At 34.6% G+C, this 21,758-nt stretch overlaps 2 protein-coding genes across 5 annotated transcripts; one reads left to right on the top strand and one right to left on the bottom strand.

Moving 5' to 3' along the window:
* The first annotated feature begins 753 nt into the window (after nt 1–753).
* Usp12-46 (Ubiquitin-specific protease 12/46) lies at nt 754–21,256 on the top strand. 4 transcript variants are annotated; one of them, XM_089870008.1, is made up of 8 exons: nt 754–913; nt 1,449–1,529; nt 1,621–1,918; nt 2,035–2,219; nt 2,298–2,458; nt 2,988–3,120; nt 4,219–4,362; nt 18,278–21,256. In XM_089870008.1, the coding sequence occupies exons 1-8, from the start codon at nt 911–913 to the stop codon at nt 18,377–18,379; spliced, it is 1,107 nt and encodes a 368-aa protein (XP_089726134.1). In that variant the 5' UTR covers nt 754–910; the 3' UTR covers nt 18,380–21,256. The 4 variants fall into 4 exon arrangements, with proteins under 4 accessions (XP_089726134.1, XP_089726132.1, XP_089726133.1 ...); XM_089870006.1 differs by having other exon boundaries at nt 4,219–4,371; XM_089870007.1 differs by having other exon boundaries at nt 2,032–2,219.
* LOC149690468 (uncharacterized) lies at nt 5,789–8,453 on the bottom strand. Its single transcript, XM_089870002.1, has one exon. The coding sequence runs from the start codon at nt 8,285–8,287 to the stop codon at nt 5,906–5,908; it is 2,382 nt and encodes a 793-aa protein (XP_089726128.1). The 5' UTR covers nt 8,288–8,453; the 3' UTR covers nt 5,789–5,905.
* Nucleotides 21,257–21,758: the final 502 nt, after the last annotated feature.

Raw genomic sequence — 21,758 nt, 5'->3', positions numbered from 1 at the left:
GTGGCAAGGAACATAATATTTTGAGCAATGTGACGTGTTCAGAAATGTTAATTAAAATTCGGTTTTCCAATGTACTTTTTTTTGCAAAACGAATCTTTAATTAAGCCTAATTAAACTTATCGATTAACAAACCGCAAAATGAGATAATCTAGGCTAATTTGGGAAAGAAAATAATAACAACAAAGTGGCGTTTGGAAATTTATCTCTCAGTTGGTATTTTTGGTAATAAATTTTGGTGGATTTTTATCAGTCTTAACGCTAGCTTGAAAAGTTGGGGGCTTTTTCTTCTAGACAAGGAATTCTCTGTTTCTACTTCTCTAGAAAAAGAAAGAAAGAATATTTTTACTATATTTTCTTCATTCTCAAAGTCTGCCCGACTTCCGGTGCATGACTAGCTTTGCCGCGCGAAAAACTTGGTGAAAGGCGACAGACGTTTTAAGCCACGCGTGAGCCTCTTGCTTATTATATTATTACAAACCTTATCCTACTGTTGTCTTAAAGTGATAAAGCTAGATTTATTAATTTTCAAGCTGAAGACGGACTTTGTTTGCCCCTTAGAAATAATTAAGATAGTATATAAGTGGAGTTTGTAGTCGTTGAGATGTTGTCGGTTTGGTTTTAACCTCGACAGTATTCCAATTTTGTCCTCGAGTGTCAAAAAGTTAATAAATTACCTGTTTTTCATATAACATTTAACACAAAACGCAACAAAGTTGTCTTGAAAATGGTTTGGCGGATTTTCCACATCCGAATTTCGCGCCAGGTGCTGTACATAAGCTCAATTCTTACGAATGTTATCATTTTGCGAACAAAAAAGCAAAAAGTAAAAATCAAAATGGCGTCGTCAGTGGCTAGGATACTGTAGTCCAAATGTAATGAAGAAAGAAAATAGAATTTGTGGGGCTTCATAATGGTAAATGCTTTAAATTTAACATTAAATTATAAAGTGAAAACTCCGTTATGTAATAATATTAATTTATAATATGCTTGATGGCTTAAGGAGTGTTTGTCTATGCAGCAATCACTAAGCCTAAAGACCGGGTTCGAAAGTAGCTTTGCTAAGCCTTGGTCTTAATTATTCATATTATTACATAAACTATTTAAATTAGATATATAGCGACTGACTATTATATTTTATGTAAAAGATATGTGTAGTGTAGAGATTAGGTCACATTTTACCTTAAAATAGTCCTTTAATGCTGTTGACAATCTTAAAATTGGTTATATGTATTGTGAAACCATGAAGTATGATCAAATTGGGTGTAGAAAATATCACTACTAGTCACTAGTGTACTGTTTTATGGATTATTTCTGTATTAGTGTGATAAAATTGTTACGTATATACACAGCACATTGATTTACAAACCACTTAATACATATTCTTAACCATAACCAGTATTTGTACACAAACACATTAAGGTTTCTAAATGTATGACTCGTTTTTGTAGGGAGCCAACGCCTCTCAGTTGGAGAAAGAGATTGGTCAAGATCAATTCCCCTCCAACGAACATTACTTCGGGCTTGTTAATGTAAGGAATTTATGCACCCATTTTTAACCAAGTTTTAAATTTCAAAACTTGTGTAGGTTTTAATTTAAACTGTATCTTAACACCCTTACAGTTTGGCAACACCTGTTATTGCAATTCCGTTTTACAAGCACTGTATTTTTGCAAACCATTTCGTGATAAAGTCCTTGATTATAAAGCCAAAAATAAGAGGACAAAAGAAACATTATTAACGTGTCTGGCTGATCTTTTCTACAATATTGCCACCCAGAAAAAGAAAACCGGCACTTTAGCTCCCAAAAAATTCATTGCTAGGTTACGGAAAGAAAATGACCTTTTTGACAATTATATGCAGCAAGATGCTCACGAATTTCTCAATTATTTACTAAACACGATAGCTGACATACTACAAGGTATGCCCGTGGTTTTTAATCATTTATTTCGCGTAAATGTTTGAAAAACTGAAGTTGTAAACATTTAAAACGTGTTCTTAATGTAATGTGTGGTGCTTTTGGAATGTTAACAGCAGAAAAACAACACCAAACGAATGCAAAAGGAAAAATGGGTGTCCTAAATGGAGAACCCCCTCACCAGCCTCCACACATTCAGTCTCAAAATCAGCAACAGTCAAATACTAAACCTGATCCTACGTGGGTTCATGATATCTTCCAAGGGACATTAACAAATGAAACTAGGTGTTTAAATTGTGAAACGGTGAGAATTTAATCATTGAAAGATAATTACGAGGACAGTAATTACAATTACTAAGTTATCTAATTATTTTTATTGCAGGTTAGCAGTAAAGATGAAGATTTTTTGGATTTATCCGTTGATGTAGATCAAAATACGTCAATTAGCCATTGTTTACGGGGTTTTAGCAATACAGAAACATTATGTTCTGAACATAAGTATTATTGCGAAAATTGTTGTAGTAAACAAGAAGCTCAGAAAAGGTAAAAAACGCGCCCCCTAAATTGGCCTTATTCCTGATCAACGCCACCGAGGCGTAGCGGCGACTTTTGGAACTATAATAATACAGTAGCCAATTACAGGTGGCGCTTTAGTCGACATACTCTGATGGAGATCTGTTATTTTCTCTGTTTTGATTATTACCGCTTCAACTTCAAAAAACACGTTTTAACTAATTATTATGAACCTAATAATCTCCAAATAGACCAAAATCGAATGAAAACTTACTCCGAAAGTCTTATTTTATAATATTAGACAGAATAAGAAAGGTAAAATCAACTTTTAATACTTTTGAAACCATATCGCTTGTTAAGCCTTGGCTAGGATCCATCAGACTCCACCCACGCCACCTGTAATTGGCTATCGTATTATTATAGTTCCAAAAGTCGCCGCTACGCCTCAGTGGCGTTGATCAGGAATAAGGCCAATTAATGTATTTCTGCATTCATTTTCTGATTAGTGATTAGATAACTAATTTAGAATAATTGTTATTATTATTATTTATTTTGACAGAATGAGGGTGAAGAAATTACCAATGATTCTTGCCTTACATCTGAAACGTTTCAAATATATGGAACAGCAAAACCGACACACCAAGTTGTCTTACAGGGTTGTCTTCCCACTAGAACTTCGCCTATTTAACACGGTAAATATTTTTACTAGTACAAAGTGATAAGTATCACATGACACACTGCTAGTTATTTATTCAGTAAACAACTGAGAACACTAAATCTTTATGCAAACTCCCTACACTATTTTATTTTAAAACAATCTTATTAAACATTCTTTGGTTTCATTTAACAAACACTCAATCTTTATTTCACTCCACACTTAGTGTCCTTCCTTATACATTTTAAAGGACAAATTCTGGTAACACAACATTATACCTTAAAAGAAGGGCCTTGTTCTAAATATAAAAGGAAAATCTAAATAAATTATCTCTTATTACAATATGATAATTAATTAGCATTTAATTGTCTTAAAAATAATCAATTACTACTGTGCCATCCGCCATTTTGGTTTAGTGGCGTCTGCTAGCCAGAACCCACCTTACCCTTACCTCTCTTAGCCTGTGAGAATTCAACCAATCCTGTAGAGGTAGGTGGTTCTGGCTAGCAGACGCCATTAAACCAAAATGGCGGATGGAGCAGTAGTCCTTGATTATTTTTAAGACTAATTAAATGTACTAATCCGCTTGGTTTAGTGGCGTCTGCTAGCCAGAACCCACCTTACCCTTACCTCTCTCAACCTGTGAGAATTCAACCAATCCTGTAGAGGTATGAGGTTCTGGCTAGCAGACGCCACTAAACCAAAATGGCGGATGGCGCCAGTGGTCCTTGATTATTTTTAAGACTAATTAAATGTACTAATCCGCTTGGTTTAGTGGCGTCTGCTAGCCTGAACCCACCTTACCCTTAACTCTCTCAACCTGTGAGAATTCAACCAATCCTGTAGAGGTAGGTGGTTCTGGCTAGCAGACGCCATTAAACCAAAATGGCCGATGGCGCAGTGGTCCTTGATCATCTTTAAGACTAATTAAATGTAATGTACTAATTATCATATTGTAATAAGAGCTCATTTATTTTAATTTTTAATTCCTTTTATATTTAGAAAAAGGCTGTTCTTTTAAGGTATAGGGTTATGTTACCTGAACTATATCCTTTAACACTTTTTCTTGACACATGGAAATGAAATTAACTATGTTAGTGTGATTTAAGAGTTATTTTTTTTTGTCTTTGTTCAGTCGGACGATGCTTACAACCCTGATCGTCTGTACGACCTGGTAGCTGTTGTGATCCATTGCGGCAGTGGACCAAACCGTGGTCATTACATCTGCATAGTCAAAAGCCATGGCCTCTGGTTACTTTTTGATGACGACATTGTAGAGGTAAGATTGGTAAGCCACACCACTCTTCTATCAAACATCTCTTCTTTTTTTTGTCCTTATTTCATTTCTAAATATAGTTAATTTAGACAATTATCGCGACAAACTTAACAAACTTACTTGACACTGACATATCTGAAAATTAATTGAACACCAAGCAAATCAACTTGGACTTGAGAATTTTACGTAAACATTTTTAATTGGGTGTATTGTATGGGGTAGTGGAAGGAAATGTAGGATATGTATTTGAATTTAGCACTGGGCAGTGATGCTGCTTAAATTGGACCATTGTTTTGCAGATAGCTAGATCTATAGTAGACACAATAGTTTAGAATTGGGAAATTTAAATATGTCAGTTTAATTGACAACCTAAAATGACATTGAGAATTTAACGGACTTTTTCAATTCACTGGAATTGTTTATCCTTTATTATATATATATATATATATATATATATATATACACACAGCAAGGTAAAGATAAACAATTAGATCTTCCAAGGTGACGTCATCTCTAACCTTGGTTTTGGCGGGGCGACCATATTGGAAGTCCTCAGCTCAGGCCATATAATTTAGACTACCAATAGAGCCTTAGTGTGACGTCACCCGTGTTATTTGCCCATAGAACCTACGGCGGTACCGAACATGGCTGCCCACTGCCAAACCTAAGCCCGTAACGTTTTACTAAGGCACTGACGTCACAATAGTGTGCTACCACGAAGCTAGGGGGGAAAAACTGTGACGTCAATATTGGGTCCCGAATTTGTATTGCCCAAGCTGACGACGTCTCGCGACTGCCAATATGGTCGCCTGAAAATAAGTTAAGAGATAAGAGCATGTGACGTCACTACAAAGTTCGTGGTAACACACTATTGAGATAGCTCTATATTGACGTCACGCCCCCCCCCTACGGTAGCTCCTCCCGTCTCAGTACCACTCTATACTAGGAAACTTGTAGTGATGGCAGACCCTCTTATCTCGGTTCTGGCGACCATATTGGAAGTCGAGAGCTTAAGATTTTTGTCACCATTTTGGAAGCCGACATCTTAAGCTATAGAAATACAATCTAGACCCCCCCCCCCCCCCAATATAGGCGACATGTCACGTGGTTTTTGTCCCTGGTGGACTTAGCTCACTATGTCTTCATTATTGTATTGATTCTTTACAACTGGCGACAATTGCACCACTTTGATGTTATTAGATCATTTTATTTTATGAAATAGCCACACGTTTTCGACCATGCTCATAAATTATGTTCAGTCCTATCTATGTTCTCATAAAATCACCGTGTTACATTCCCATGCTTAAAGTAACGTCTTTAAAAATATAGTACCCATAAATCAAAAATGTAAACAATAAGTCAAAACTCAAAATTTATTGAAAAAATATATTAATTCAAAATTATACTTTAGTTTCCCCCCCCCCAAAACATTAAACAATTTTAGCACTTGAGCTGCTCGAAATGAATTTTATAATTATTTACATTATGAATTAATTCGACAATAATGATGAAGATTATATCAAAAAAGGGATGGGTTAAACGTTGATTATACATGCGAGATAACACCCTGACTCGATTTTACTTGACAACTTAATTTCTGAGTGATTTTCTCCATGACTACCTTCTGTTTAATCGATTCTTCCGACCAATTTAAATACACTTGCGTGGCAATTGCGTGTTTGACGCTTTTATTAGTTGCCCTTTCGGACGACCCGTCCAAATTAATCACGATTATATTCGGGTTATATTCCTTAACGGCTCTGCTAACGGCCAGTTTTAATTCCCACATTCTCCAACAACTTTTTAAATAATTATCGCTAACCAGCGCGACAAAATACCTACTGTGCTCCATACCTTCTAGAATGTTATCTATGACGTGATGTCCCACTTCGTTATCGCGTTCCCGCACGTAAAACTTTAATTTAGTTCGATTAGTTTCCAAATTCTTTAGGAATGTATCGTTCAACCAATCACTGTCCTTCTTGGAGTACGAGATATACGCGTCATATAAATAATCTCCATTGTTTAATTGAGGTTTCCCGCGTATACAAAAGACGTAATAGTAATATCTCGTGAACCAGCGTAACCTGTACGCCGTATAGGTAATTGTTAGCGTAATTAAGACTAATACCACGCTGGTAATACTTATTGGTAACACCAAGGACTGTTTTGTAATTGGCACGTGACACGATACGGGTAACGTGGCGTTTACTAAGTAATTAACGCCGGTTTTGTTACCGTGTAGACACTTGAATAGACGAAAATCACTTGGTTTAGAACGATTTTGTATCCAATTTTGTGTTTGGGCTAAATCGCAATCGCTGCAATTGAAGGGGTTGTCCCATAGTTCAACACGAGGGATGTTTACCAAGTCGATCAACATGGGTTGACTTACTTTGGTTATTTCGTTCTTTTGAAGTAATATCGTACGCAACTTCGTCGTGTTGTAAAGCGCCCTTATTTTCCACGATTCTAACTTATTATCTCGACCGTCCATATATTCTAAATTAATTTGATTACGTAATAAATACCACCATATCTCGCACAATGAATTGTACCGGAAGCTCAAACGTTTCATTTTGTATAGTTTGACAAATGGGTCGTTGTGAGGGTAAACTTTTAGGTTATTTCGGTCTAATATTAACGTCTCTAATTCGTCCAAGTTGGCAAAAGTGTCGTTGACGATTTCGTCCATTAGGTTGTGGGATATGTTTAAGGTTTTAAGACGTGGTAGGTTGTTGAAGGCGAATGGTTCGAGTTTAACGATTTGACAGTCTGTTAGTTGAAGGGATTTTAGGTTAGGTAGGCCCGTAAAAGAGTTGGCAGGTACTAAGGAGATTTTGTTGGCGCTGAGATCTAATGTTTCCAAGTTAGGCATATCGTAATTGACGTTGGTCTTAAGGTTGAACTCTTCTTGACGGCTTTGACCGTACGTTATATCCAAATGTATTAAGTGCGGGCATCCTCTAAGTTCGTTAGGGATTTCATTTAGGAAGTGGTGGCGTAATATTAACGTTTTTAATTGGAGCATTTTTCCCTTGAATGAATTATTACGTATGTCCGCGATTTGCGCGTTTGTTAAGTCCAAATATTCCAAATTTGGGAATACGGGAAACGTGTCTTCGTATATTATTGGGTATTGGTTCGTTTTTGAAATCTCGCCTTTGACACTATTACCAAGTAACAATACCTTAACGGAGGTCCGGTTTAAAGTTGATAAAATTTTAGTCAAATCCTCGGTTGTATATCTGTTACCACCGATGTTAATTTCGCATAAACTTGTAAAATTTTCGAAATTAGGAACTGTGATTTTGTTGTAGGATACGTCTAACACTTTAAGGTGTTGAGACCATGTTGTTTTCCAGGTGGTAATGTCGCCTGTTAAACTGTTATTACCAATATGCAACTCGCGAAGTTTGGTAACCGATTTCAAACACGGTATTAACGCGTCTAGTGTCGCGAAACGATTATGATTTAAAATCAAAATTGTCAAGTTTAAGTTATTTTTAAAAATGGCGGAATTTAAATTAGATATTTGGTTATAACTTAAATCCAAGTACCGCAAATTGACTAGGCTACCGAAGGAGTTGGTAGAAATTTGTACCACGTTATCGTTTATTAGTTTTAGTTGCACTAAATTGGTAAAATTATTGAAGGAATCGTCGTATATTTTAGGTATATTAGAGTCACGTATTTCTAGATTTTGTAGAGCACTGCGGTTCGCGATGTTATCATCCAAATTTTCAATGTCCACGAATACTTCAGTTTCAGTGTTGTCTTCGTTGGTATACTCGGCTTCGTAGTATTCATTCCTACAAATAGTATTGTGTTGGTTTGAAGTAGTACCCGATTCACTAGCGAAACACGTACGCGTAATTACCGTGGTTAAAATCCACGCTATGATGATTAGTATCGATTTAGTTGCCATTACATATCACCATCGTAACGGTGGGACACGAAGAAGCATTTTTCACATATTTATTTCTAAATATAGTAGCGATAACATTTAGGGTCTTTATTTAGTTAGATTCCGAATGAAAATGACAGAAATAAACTCCAATTGTAGGCGGTATTATTGGCTATCTCCGATACGATGCGATAGTGTTGTGTTGTAGGATACGACCGTTTTGCTTTTGTGTCCTCCCCCCACATTTAAATGTCTTCTTTTCCCTATCTACGAGTGTGTTAGCTTAGCTAGCGTTCTCGGTACTGTTAACAAGTCGGGTTTTCTGATATGATTGTGGTTTTTCCCCCATTTTGGTTGGTTGTACGTACGTTTTTTATGACGTTCGATTGTTTAAAGGGAAAATACCTGTCTTGTTTTTAAGCCTATATTATGATGTTTTAACTTTTAAACTATATTCGTGACACGGTTCCCTCACCTCATAAATTTAATTCCCCTTTCCGTTAGCATAACCGTATCATATCCTCTATAAGTATTGGTCCAAAGGATGTATGTTTGATGCGTAGTGCGTCCTTGAGAGGGGGGGGGGGGTTTCCTCAAACAAAAACCGTGATAGCCAACAGTCATCTCTATTCTTACCCGTAACCCAGTTCGAACAAGTAATGAAACTCTAACTGAACTGCTAGCCTTTTTATATCTCCTGAATTAACAACTTGAACTGTTAATCTGTCTGTCAACACTGGAGGAACGGCAAATAAAACCTCTTGTGTATAGAGGTGTACCCCTTATAGTAGTTGCATTCTTATGGAGAGTATTATAGGGTTATGGTCAGTATTACGATGTTCCAAAGCTAGTTGAAAGGTCAATTTCAAAACTGACTTGAAATTGGTAGATATTATTGCTTAGCTACAAAACCCTAAAAGATACACTTACAACAACCTACATCGGGTACAATTTTATTATTTTCAAATGTTTGTAATATTCCTGTTGAAATTGCGTCATTTTGCGTAAAAAGAAGGATCTTGAAAAACGTTTTTGGCGATAATAAAAAAAGTTTTTATCAGTTCCTGCCTTGTTTAGCACGTAAATGCGGTGGTTTTTGTCGCCCGCTGAGTTCTATTAGAGGGAATTTCATCCAATCTACGATTTGCTTTTCTACAGGGATTATGATTATAATAACTTAACAGATTTATTTTATTGACGTTCCCTTTTAATGATAAAAGGTAAAGGGTGCAAATACACAATTCACTTGTCAAGCGAAAGTTTATTGCAGTCGTAAATGAAGTTTCTACGTTTTTGTTTTGTTTATAAGAGATACTGGCGATTGAAAGCGATGTTGCTATTTGTTTTGCAAACACCCACGTGTGCCTTTTCAAGGCGAGAAAAACCACCCGTTTTCAAACTTTGACGTCAAATATACCCCCCGTGGTGGTGTTAGCACCGTCCGGGTTTCACCAATGAATATAAAAATACGTGCAATTTTAAACAAAACTTGCTTCAAAGTTTGCAATGGACTACTTAGTACTTTGTTTCCGAATCTGCTGTTTAGTATTATAGTCAGTGTATAAGTTTGTCATTGGTTACTAAGAACTTGTCATGAAATGAGGGAGGTAGGTCATAGATTCAATGTAAAGCGACGCCTGGTGAGGCGCTGTCAAAGGCTTAGTTTACAGACTAAATAGGGCCTAGATGGAAGTCCTGCAAAATTAATTGACCGAGTGTAGGACTTCAATTCTCGCTTCCGTCGTTCTCGAACTAGTTATCTCGAGCTGTAAGTCTCTAGCATTACGAAGTATAGGTAGTGTCATACTTATGGAACGGAACATATCACTTATAAACTTATGATTTGACCCTAAATACACCCCTTTTAACTTATGACAGCTGACTTATCAGAAAAACATTTAGCATGAACCTACTTAAAGCCAGCCCTATTTCTTCAAGGAACCATGAACAATTTTTTCTTTCAATTGCAATTTAAATTTATTATACTCTTAATCTATAAAATTAAATGACTTGAAACTAACGTAATAGACATCCTGCGGAAACCTAATGAGGCGTTTGTATCGAACGATAGATTTTTTCTTACCCTACATAGTGCGTTTACCGAAGTTACCAAATATTGGGAAACTTCCTTTGGGTTTTCGTTTCTGTGACAAGACGTAATGCAAATTTTATTTTAAACCCGCCTAGTTGTCTAGGGAATTTCTGGGGTCTTCCACCCTCTCTATCTCTCTCTCTCTCTCTCCCGAAATTTGCATGGAATTGCAGTTTTTATATTTATATTTTTGATCAAGGTCCTTTCCGCTCGTAAAATACTTAGCATATTTGTCGTTACGTCATTGTCTGACGTCTGCTTGCTCGTAACGCCTACTATAAAAGGTAATTTACCACTATAGTTTAAAATCAATTTGGCGTGAAATGTTTGGCTATTTAGAAAATTGCTTATTTAGAAATTCATAAGTTTATAAGTGATAGGTTCCTTCCATAAGTATGACACTAACTATACTTCATAATGATGGGGACTTACAGCTCGAGATAACTAGTTCGAGAACGACGGAAGCGAGAATTGAAGTCATAAACTCGGTTAATTAATGTTGCAGGAATTCCATCTAGGTCCTATTTAGTCTGTACTAATCCTTTGACAGCGCCTCACCAGGCTTCACTTTACCTCGAATCTATGACCTACCTCCCTCACTTCATGACAAGCTCCAGTTTGTAACCAGTGACAAACTTATGGAAGGAACATATCTTATGAACTTATACGCCAGTTGCGACCAGCAAATTGTCGTCAATAAGCATTTCACAACCAAAGTTGCACACCAAGCCGATTATTACAATGGGAAATGCGTTATGCTTTGATAATAAATAGAAAGTAGTTCCTTCATTCATCTCTAGAGAATTAGAGCCTTAAATTGCGTAATAATCATTCTCAAGAATACTAAGAAAGGACCGTGTTTTTATTGCAAATTATCGCGAAAAAGATTCGGAAGTCATGGGTAGTTTCCCGAAATGATAGAGCTATTGGTGGAAGAACTTGACAATATCTATAGGATTATTATAACATGGAAAGGAAGTCACGTTATGCGCAATCGCTGCTGTGTTTGTGGGTTGGTCCTAACCTTAGGAAAAATAATTTAAAGTCGTTCATGTTCTTATATTATATCTTCGTAACAAAAGTTTTAAACCTTTTTTTTCGTTTGTTGTATTGTTTGTTACGGAACTCTGAGGTGATAATTTCTTAACACCCCAGAGTGGATTTGAACCACCGACATTGGGTTACCGTCCCAGAGTTCCGTGGTAAACTGCTAATGGAGCTTATTCCATGTTAAACAACTCTTGACTTGAATCATGTATTGTTTGTTACCATTTTGAGTGCAACTTAGTGCATTTTTTAAATAGTCCTATGTTCCTACCGTATTTTCCTTTGTATTGAAGCGGAACTTGCGTCAATGTAGAGCAAAAAGCGCTTATCTAAGTATTTTATTTGAATACAAGAGACCAGTGGGCGTGGCAGTAAGAGAGGACATGCACAGTCACTAAGGGTCTTAGATTGTTCTAGCATTTTCTTCGATAGCTTGGTAAATAAAAGTACCGATTTTTCGAGTACCCTTGCTTTTCTGGAAATTCTTTCCCTAATAATACATACAATGCACTTTTCGTTCGTCCATTATGGAAAGGTGAACGATGAGATTGCAAAAGAGCTTAAGAAATATGCTATCTTTTGGTTTTGACTTTATTCGTCTTTGTCCAGTGAACAAACAAACATTGATGATACGGATTAAATATTGAGGGCTACCATAAGTAATATGATAAGGAAAAGTATGATATTGGAATAAAATTCCAAAAAAAAGAAAAAAATTCCATCGCAAACAAGTCTAGTTTTCTTAGTTTGTTGGTAAGAGCCGGTATTTGAACTTTGACCCTTTATTTGTTGTTATTGTTTAGAAATATTTCCGGTGTTAAATTTTAAAAACATGTTTTTGTAAAGACAAAGATTTGCGATTCTAGAACAATCTTTTGTGAAAAAAAAAAAAAGAAATACTATAGCTTTAATATAGATTATAAAAATTCCATGACTTGTTTGAAGAGTGACTGACCCATGATCTTTGTTCTGGAATGATAAAAGCCAGTGAATTTTATTTCAACACCAAAAAATCAACCCTTTGAATGTATTACTAGGATGCGACAGGCAAAATATCTCATCCTAGGAATTTGTTTAAAAATAACAAATAATTTGCAAACAATAGCGAAATAACTGTACAATCAAGGATATGGGTTCATTAATCGAAACAATTTCACAACAAAAAAAATAAATGAATTGGCAAAAAACCTTATCTTAAAAGCGACAAAGGCTTGGTTGGCTCTTGATCGTTTTCCGTATCCGTGTTTTCTTCGAAACCAACCAGTAAACTAATTAATTAAAAAGGGTTGATACAGTGCCTGGTAAACTATTAAAACTCGGGTACACATACATGGTTGTGAGGTTAGAAGGATTCATACCATTTACACAAGGAGATCTAATAGGCTACTTTCAAGACAAAGTAGTCTGCATTTTATTTTGTCAAAAAGTAGCCTAGGCCTTCATGTGTAAATGGTATGACTCTCAGTATCTGGACATACAAGGGGGTTGATCCCTGGCTAAATCTGCGCACTCTCGTGATCCCCCAATCCTACAGCGCATGCGCCAAAAAGGCAATCAAACGGTCAGTGGAAACCAACCTTGCTGTATAAATCAGGGCATTTGAATTTACAAAATGAAAAATGTGGTGCAACGCTGTTAGAACACTCACTGCCTTATCTAATCTAATCAAATCCTATTTTCTTTATTTTAAACATAATAATGAAACTAAGGTCCACTTGAAAATATCATAGTTAGTACGTGAGCCCTTAATTTAACCTCTAAATAAAATAACATGATCAAAAACCGAATACGCAAAAGATTGGGGAAAGAGATAGAAGGGCCTCCCTCGTCTCCCTAAGTAGTTTTGGGGGATGACCGCCCCAAAAGACATCAAACTGAATTATGGAGTTTCAACTTAATCTGTCACTACCATCAGGATAGGTTGTTAAGAAAACCTTTCACTCTTAAAACATATTGTTATGGTTGGACAAAGAAAGTTGTGCCTCCCGTCGTCTTCTATATCTGATGTGCTTGAAGCCAAAAGGAGCTCGAGGATTGGCTTTGATATATTGAGGAGGTTAGGTTTGATGGGACTTGAGGGGTCTAACAGTTGACGTATCGTTAAAATGTTTTACGAAAGGAAATAAGGTAAGTTGGGACCAGTGACCCCCCACCCCCTAGTGCCCAAAATAATTTACTGGTCTCCGGACTGGTCCCAGCCCTTGTTCTCCTATAGATTTGCAATTAATAAACTGGTCCCGAGGACCAGTAACCTCCACTTCTTGAATTAAAAAACTAGTCCAAGCAATTAATAAACTGGTTTTGGACCAGAGGAAAGTGATCCTTTTCAAAAGATTGGGGGCACAGTGTCGTCTGCTCTATGTCGGGTTTAGAGTAGACAAGGGCCGGAAATTAGAAAGATTTCGTATGGGACATGTGTCCAGTGAGCCCACCCCCTTTTACTGGAAGATTTACAGGACATTGTCCACTGGAGTGTGCTTAAAATAGTGTCGCATCTTCATAGTCAAGCTATAAAAAATTCGGAAAATTTATTGGTTAAACGGTCCAGTTTTAGTTAATAAAAATGGGACATTTTAAAATTTTATTGGACAATGTCCAGTGTCCTGCGCTAAAATTTTGTCCGTATTGTTTGAAGAAAGCCATATCTTAATTAATTTACGGGTTTGGATATGCACATAACAGATGTTCCTCAGAGTCTAAAGAAAACAAGTTAGTGTCCGATCCCTTGACTTAAGTGTGTCTGACACGACCCATCGAGGTTTAATTAAAATGTCTTATAATTAATCTTCATTTTTGTTAGTTGTTTGACGTAAGAACGGATTCTGAAAATATGGCTTGCTTCTGTTTTTGATAGTTTATTTTGATTGAACTTTGCGGGATAAATTGGATTTTTCAATTTATATTTAAGCTAAACAAAATCTAGGCCAAATAGTAAAACAAATGTGTTGACTTTTAATTTGCAATATTTAAACACTAAATTAAACCTTTCAATCGATTATGCTAATAGCTGAAAACAGCCTTGCTGCTTAATTAACTTTAAAACCACACGTTCAACTATCTTTAAATTAGTCTCTCTCTCTCTCTCTCTCTATTTGCGAAACTACCCTGTTTTAAAAACTTACAAACCTTGGACAAACACAATTTATATCAAACCATAAAAATCAGATAAGAAACTTTTAAACGATTTACGTTTAATTAAGTCGACCTTTGAAAGTGTTTAAAGCCTCTTCAGACTGCACTAAAATCTTACGGTAGCTTCGGTTAATTCATTTTGGTGTTTAGACGACTTAAACAGAGTCGCAGCGGCATAAATAGTATTTACTAGCGGTAATCGGATTGGAAAATGTTTTCTTAGCACCCGCTTACTAGGTTCCTGCACTGGTTCCTGCAAATTTTCAGCCTTCTCGGGCAAGCGGTTTGGGCTGGGTGTTGATTATCAGTCAGTCAGGACTTTGATTTATATAGATATGGATTTTTGAACCAAGGCTTTTGAATACTAAATTACAAATACCTAAAGAATCCTAACACTTTTCATATAGTGGAACATGATCGAGTGAGCTATGAAAGGCGCTAACGAGGTGGCGCCATCTCGACACTTCCTGACGAATCTATAAATTTATTTTCAAACTAAACCCGCGCATTTTTTTACGTAGTTGTTGACACGTGTCTAATTAAGCGAGCAAAGGCTGCAATGACGAGAACGGAGGCTTAAGTTTTGGTCTACAGTCTGAAGGGGCCTTAAGACTTAACCACAACATTTTTTTTCTGTAGAAATATAATTTATGGTGACTTGGATCTCCAGTTAAAAAGTTTGTGTCGTCGAATAGTTAAATAAAATACGGTATCAACCTCGAGGCGATTTCTGGGTACTTTGGCGCCCCGTGTAACGTGTTTGGGAATGTTAAAAATTTAATTCAATAATTATCCCTCTCTCTCTGTTCTAGACTGACTATACTTTTATTTAAAAATCTTTTCACGCGTATATCGTGTTTAGGAAACGAACCTTTAAACGTCGTCCCTCATTAGGAGCAGACGCTGCTGCTGTATGTACGCGGAACTTGGAGAGATATTTTTAATTATTTATATTAATAGCCGCCGCTGCGGTGTTAAGCCTAATTAGTTTTAAAACCCGCAGACGCCCCTGCTCCCAACTTCGACGGCGCCTTTTAAAAGTCATTAAATGGATGGGCACTACCGTATTCAGTCCCAACCATCATCTAATACGCGAAGATAATACTTTAAGCAAGGACACTCCTTATCTGTTAAGTACCAATCCAAGAAGTGATATCTATAGTTTATTAGGGAGAAGGTTTAAGATGCCTAAGTATTCGCACACACCATAGTCCCAGTTCCCCTTTCAAAATACCAGGGGGGGGAGTGAAAGGAGGCCGGGCTATTTCGCAGCCTCTCCTCAGTCGGAAAATATGATTGTAATTTTCGTTATTCGCGTCGCGCTGACGTCAGTTTTCAAGAGCCAATGAGATGCTGGTTGTAATTTAGGGGCGGGGATTAACTCCGGACCAACTATACGTTTGGACTGGAGATAAAGCTGGACATTTATACCTTCTCCCTAATATATCACTTCTTGGTACCTAGTGCTTTAGTTGACTCTGCAATTAATGGTATCATATTCTTTTTTGAGCGATAACCAGAACTCTCTTTTAGTACGATTACCAAACTCTTTTGGTAAATGGAGTGGAACATAATTATTAGCCTTCCCAACTTGTTTCTGATTTAATCCCCGATGTCAAAAAACTGTGGTTTATTACTAATTATTAAATATGGTGCCGGCAGGAATTTCCGAACGCTGATTTTTGGTGTTATTTTACTAGGATATATATATGTATTTGAAAATGGCGTCTCAGTTCTTTACCACGGCTTTTGCGCTATGGGTGAATTTTTAATTAAAAGATATCAGATTGAAAATGATATTTGTATGGCACCACCAGAGTTTTCCCCGAGCCAACTATAGCAGTTTCATTTTTGGGTGTATAGAGTTTGTGTCGTAGACAATGCGGTTCGGGGCTCCCTTTAAACAAATTAAGGGCCTTGGATCGAAATTAATCATTTCCGTCCGTTTTCGTCGCCTTTTCGTTAAAAGGGGGCGTGGCGGAGTTTTGGGGCTCCTCTAACTAATTATTTTTCAACAGCCGGGAAGGGGGGGGGGGACTTTTCAGAATTTTCATTAAGGTGTTTAACCTCGACGCAAAATATGTTAAATCGTTCGTTTAAATCGCGTGATCTATTGAGGCTGAGACCACCCGGGATGGTTTCCAAGAAATTAAAGGGATGCTATTACGACAGTCGTTTATTTATTTACTTTATTTACCTGTGTCTGATTATGCGAATCGTCTGCTTTTAAATTTTGACGCAATTACGTTCGTTAAGTCACCGCAATTTGAATTTTTACGTCAGTTTCAGCAGGAATATATACAGATAATTGGAATAATTTTGCCCCCCCCCACTATATTTTCCACGTTATTTTCTCTGCGGGTTTTGTGGGCGTGGCTTGAGTTCTCTCCGTCACGCGTCATAATTCTTACGTTTTTGGACTGTTTCATTGGATGGTCGTCTTGTTTATATTCCTAGCGCATGGGCATTATAGTCGCAAGTGACGTTGCAACGCTAAGTGTCAGGAACTGACGTAATAAAATTATTATTCTAGCTCCTCCCTCAAAGCTTCCCTAGAAGAGTATAGCAGGGCTCCCAGAGTACCTATAATACCTATAAATACCTATAATTCCGAGATGGTCCTATAAAAACCTATAATTCGTAAATTTATCCTATAATACCTATATTTTGGATATAATGGTTAAAAAACACTACGAAAGTTCAAAAACAATCCAACATTTTTTATTATTTTTATGAGGAGGTGTCGTTTTAAACGCCGTTTTAGCGAGATCACGTTTAACCAGACACAAAAATCGCGCCGCTCGCTTCGCTCGCTCCGCAATGTTTTAAGTTCAATATTCAAAAAGACGATTTAAATGCAATCGTCTAGTTATTTGGAATAGAGAGCTTTTAGTTGGAGGAGGAGCTTAGTCTCGTGACATAATTTACGCTGCCATATTGGTGGGTTTAAAGCAGGAATGAAGCTGAGACTACCCAATATGGCTACAAGAACAGCGGTACGACTTGGGACAAGGAAAGCTCTCTATAATGACAATTGGGCCTAAACATGTCAGGGAAAATCGTAATAAAAGTCGGACAAAATCTGAAAAGTCCGGGAATTTGTATCTTAAAATTTCGTGGTAACCCTGAACTAGTCCAAATTCTAAAGTACCTGACATTTAAAATAATTATAAAAAATGTAAGGTAGTTAACTATAAAAATTTCATGGTAAATAATTTAGTTACTACACTATTAACTACTCGTCCAAAGTTGATTAACTATTGATCATATTTTTATAACTATATACATTAATAATTTTGAACATATAAAACACCTATAAATTTATAATTTTGAACCTATAAAAAACCTATAAATTTACAATTTTGAACCTATAAAAAACCTATAAATTTACAATTTTGAACCTATAATACCTATATTTTTTTGGGGTTATTGGCTGGGAGCCCTGGTATAGCCCTAATCTTGAAGTAGTCTTGTACTACGAACTTTCTTGTGACGTCACACCCTCCTATCTTGTACCTCGGTTTTGGGGACCATTTTGGAAGTCGTTAGCTCAGGCCATACAATTTAGACTATTCCAATATCGACGTCACGCCCCTTCTTAGTACCACTCTGTACTTCAGAGGCTGCATGGTATTTTAAGTATAGCCTTACTACTTCTCTTTACAAAGATGCTACGCACTTCGTTATAAAAACACTTTATAACTTAAAAATTACATAATTTGTAAATAAATTTTAACCAGAAAATCGACGCGTCAGCAATTGAGGATTTCTACGGTCTGACATCGGACACGCAGAAGACGTCTGAATCTGGATACATCCTTTTTTACCAATCCAGGGAATAAATTGACGCGACTCAAAATTCAACCGCAGTTATATAAACAAACATACAAAAAAAAACTTCCCACTGAACGCTTTCTCCAAATTTTACTCCCCCAAAAATAAAAACAACCGCAAGAAAATTTGGTTAATGTTGCACTAAATGCGCGAGAAAACTTCACCATTGAAACATTAAAAAAAAAAAAAAAATACAACAAGCATTATAAATAAAAACTCGGTTAAATTATTTATTATTCTTCATAAATTGAACCGACTGAACCTTAAAAGGATTTTGGGATTGGGGAAAAAGTATATATAAATTTCAAAGTAATAAAAGTTCCCAAACCAAAATAAATTGGAGGTTTTTATTTGTTTTAGTGATATTTATTAAAAGAAAAAAATATTAGGTTTTCTAACTAAATATTTTCGCAAAATAATTATTTTTTAGTTTCTAAATTTATTTTATTAGGCTCGTAATGTAACCTGGCATTAATTATTATATTCTAGTGAATAAGTGGCCTTTTTAAATAAGATATATATATAATAAAACAGGGTGCGGAATAAATGAATGGTTTTAATAAAACCAACCAGGGGAAATTCTTAACTATTTTGGAATTTTTTTTTAATTTTTAGTTATAATAATTTTTTTTTCTTAACAAGCTGGTTGTAGTGGCAGATACTATGTTTTTATATCCTTGCTTATTCAATATAAAATGCGGTATGACAGTTCGTTTTATGGGAAATCAATTTTGAGTCGTTAATTTAACTTATATGACCTTTTGACCTTGGGTTAACGTTTTCCTGTCATGATTGGAGTATTTTATGGATAACCCCTTAAATTTATCGTAAGAAATTGAAACTAGACGATGCTAATTTAATTAAGGGGTCATATATAAATCAGTCTAATCAGAACTTAGGGCGAAATGTCATAGAACAATTTCGACTCAAAGTTGATTTCCAATAGAACAAATTGTACTAGTAACCATCCTGTTTTGAACCATTCTGTAGATTCAGTAGTAATTACTCTGAATTCTGTTAATTAAGAGGGATTGGATGACGTTTGTATTAACTAATAAGTTGATAAGTTGGAATTTCCCCTGAGGTTTTTTTAACAATTAACTTAACCAAGTGCTAACTAAAAGTAGGCGAAACTTTAATTTTGACATATCAACTTAATCTTATATTATCTTTCGAATATAATTAAAAACTATAATAATAATAATAATAATAACGCGACATCTATGGAAATTATTTACGAAACTGGGGATTCAAATAATACAATAAATTTATGACAACAAACAAATTTTACGCAGAATCAGAATTAAATTAATTTAATTTTTCACCGTAAATAAATGTAAGACGCTACTTAATTACGATTAAAATTAATATTATTATAGTAATGCAAAGGAACACACCTCGTGTAGTTAATTAGCTATAATTAACGTCCAAGCTCAAAAAGAGTTTATTGGTTAATTGATTTTGCGTAAAATTTGGGTGCCTTCATAAGTAATTCCCAATGTTTTTAATAAATAATAAATAAATTAATTAATTAAGTATATTGCCATAAAATTCCTATATACTTCATTTCGTTTTGTTGCTATGGTTACATTATTTCGGATAAGTTTTTTTAAACTCTTCTAGTCAAGAATTTAAAATTATGTGTCAGGTTTTTTCTATAATTATAATTATAATTAATCTTATTGGATACCCTGGATTTTGTTTGTTTTTTAAAAAAATATATTAAGGTTAATTAAATATCCTATAAATTTAATTCAAATTCGATAATTTGGCGTTCGAAAACTTACTGTACAGAGAGAGGAATTTCCCATGAAAATATTCTGATAAAAATGTCTGTACAGGGTGAAGGTTTGGAAAAGGGTGGTAAGGCCGAAGTACAGAGGGTTCCACTACGGTATTATTACCATTTTTGAAACACCCTGTAGATTTTACATTAGAAATCAACCTTTAAAAAGTTAAAAAATGTAGGTATTGAAATAAAAAAATACGAGGCCTAGATTTTATTTAAACTAAGGTTGCTTTCTATTGTAGATGAATTAAAGACTAATGCTAATAATTAATTGCCTGTAACAAAAGTTAATCGAGAAATATTTAACTTATAAACTAGATAATTGATCGAAGACTTAAATTGAATTAAAATAATAATAATAATAATTATTTTCCAAAATTGTTGGAATAACCTTACCTAACCAAGACAAATTCCAGGATCATCCAAAAATATTATATATTAATTAGTATTCCTTAATTTTTATTTTTCTTTAATTACCAATTCTTATTTTTTTTGTTTTATTAAATTAATTTAATGTGTAAGGGAAAAAATTTAAATTAATATTTGTACAATTAAAAAAAGAATAATTAAAAAATCGCGACCAAAATTACGGAGAAAACGTTGAATAAGTGGTTACTAATTTATATATTAAATGAAAGAAAAAAAAAATAGTAAAAAAAATTAAATAAAATCGTAATTCTTAGGAAATAAAATAAAATAACAAAAAACAAATGAAAGTAAAATTGAATTAAATTTGTTAAAGTTACGAATGAATAGGAGTATAAGTAAATAATAATTTTCAATGGGTGAACTCTTGTACAGGACAATTTTTTTAGTAATTATCCCCCCCCCCTCTCCTAAAAAACGTAAACAACAACAATCCAACCAAAATTAATAATTAAAAAAATTTGACAAGTGAAAAAAAATATATAAAAATTTAACATAAAAAAACCAACAACAAATAGGACAGACTTTTTTGGAAAACGTGTGTATATGTAAATAAACAAAATACTGTATAGCTGAATAAGAAATTTTAAGAGAAAAAAACAAATACAATAAACCAAAAAAAAAAATGTAAAACTCTGTGTATAATTCTATTAAAAAGGTTTTCCATAAATTGTGTATTAAAAAAATATTATAATAATTAAGGCAAAGACACACTGTTTAATTGTGCGACAAAATTAGTTTTTATTTTATCTAATTTATTTAAAACAGTTGTTTGTTTATAACAGAGCAATAATTCGACGATATGTATCTCGATTTTGTTTATTATTATTATTAATTTCTATAGAAAAATTTATTTTTATTTTTATAGTTAAATTAATATTTGTTAAATAGGTTTATTTGTTTTATTGCACGCGTAGTTGGTTGTTTATTTATTTATTCATTTATAGTTTTGTTCATTTTAAAAAATTATTTTTTTAATTATATATATATTATTATTCCTTTCAGAAAAACAATTTTTTATAAATTATATTTCCTAAAAAAGAAAACTAAAAAAAACAGGCAACAATATTATTTTTATAAATAGTTAACTATTTTTGATATTAGTTTATTTATTATTTATTTTTTTGAAATGTCTAAGTGAGCTATTTATTTCTTTTCGTTTATTTTATTAG

The sequence above is a fragment of the Phalangium opilio genome, unplaced genomic scaffold (assembly GCF_054372755.1).
Source record: "Phalangium opilio isolate 3A_F unplaced genomic scaffold, DU_Popi_V2 ptg000031l_1, whole genome shotgun sequence".
Lineage (NCBI taxonomy): Eukaryota > Metazoa > Arthropoda > Arachnida > Opiliones > Phalangiidae > Phalangium > Phalangium opilio.
Note: the sequence above shows the minus strand (reverse complement) of the source record. Positions and strands in the feature narration are given on the sequence as shown.

Excerpts from the sequence above, each read along its gene's own strand:
- Usp12-46 (XM_089870005.1), top strand. Across the intron at positions 1,530-1,620 it reads ATTACTTCGGGCTTGTTAAT|TTTGGCAACACCTGTTATTG; the intron begins GTAAGGAATTTA and ends ACACCCTTACAG. Across the intron at positions 1,919-2,031 it reads GATAGCTGACATACTACAAG|CAGAAAAACAACACCAAACG; the intron begins GTATGCCCGTGG and ends GAATGTTAACAG.
- LOC149690468 (XM_089870002.1), bottom strand. The coding sequence starts at position 8,287 with ATGGCAACTAAATCGATACTAATCATCATAGCGTGGATTTTAACCACG.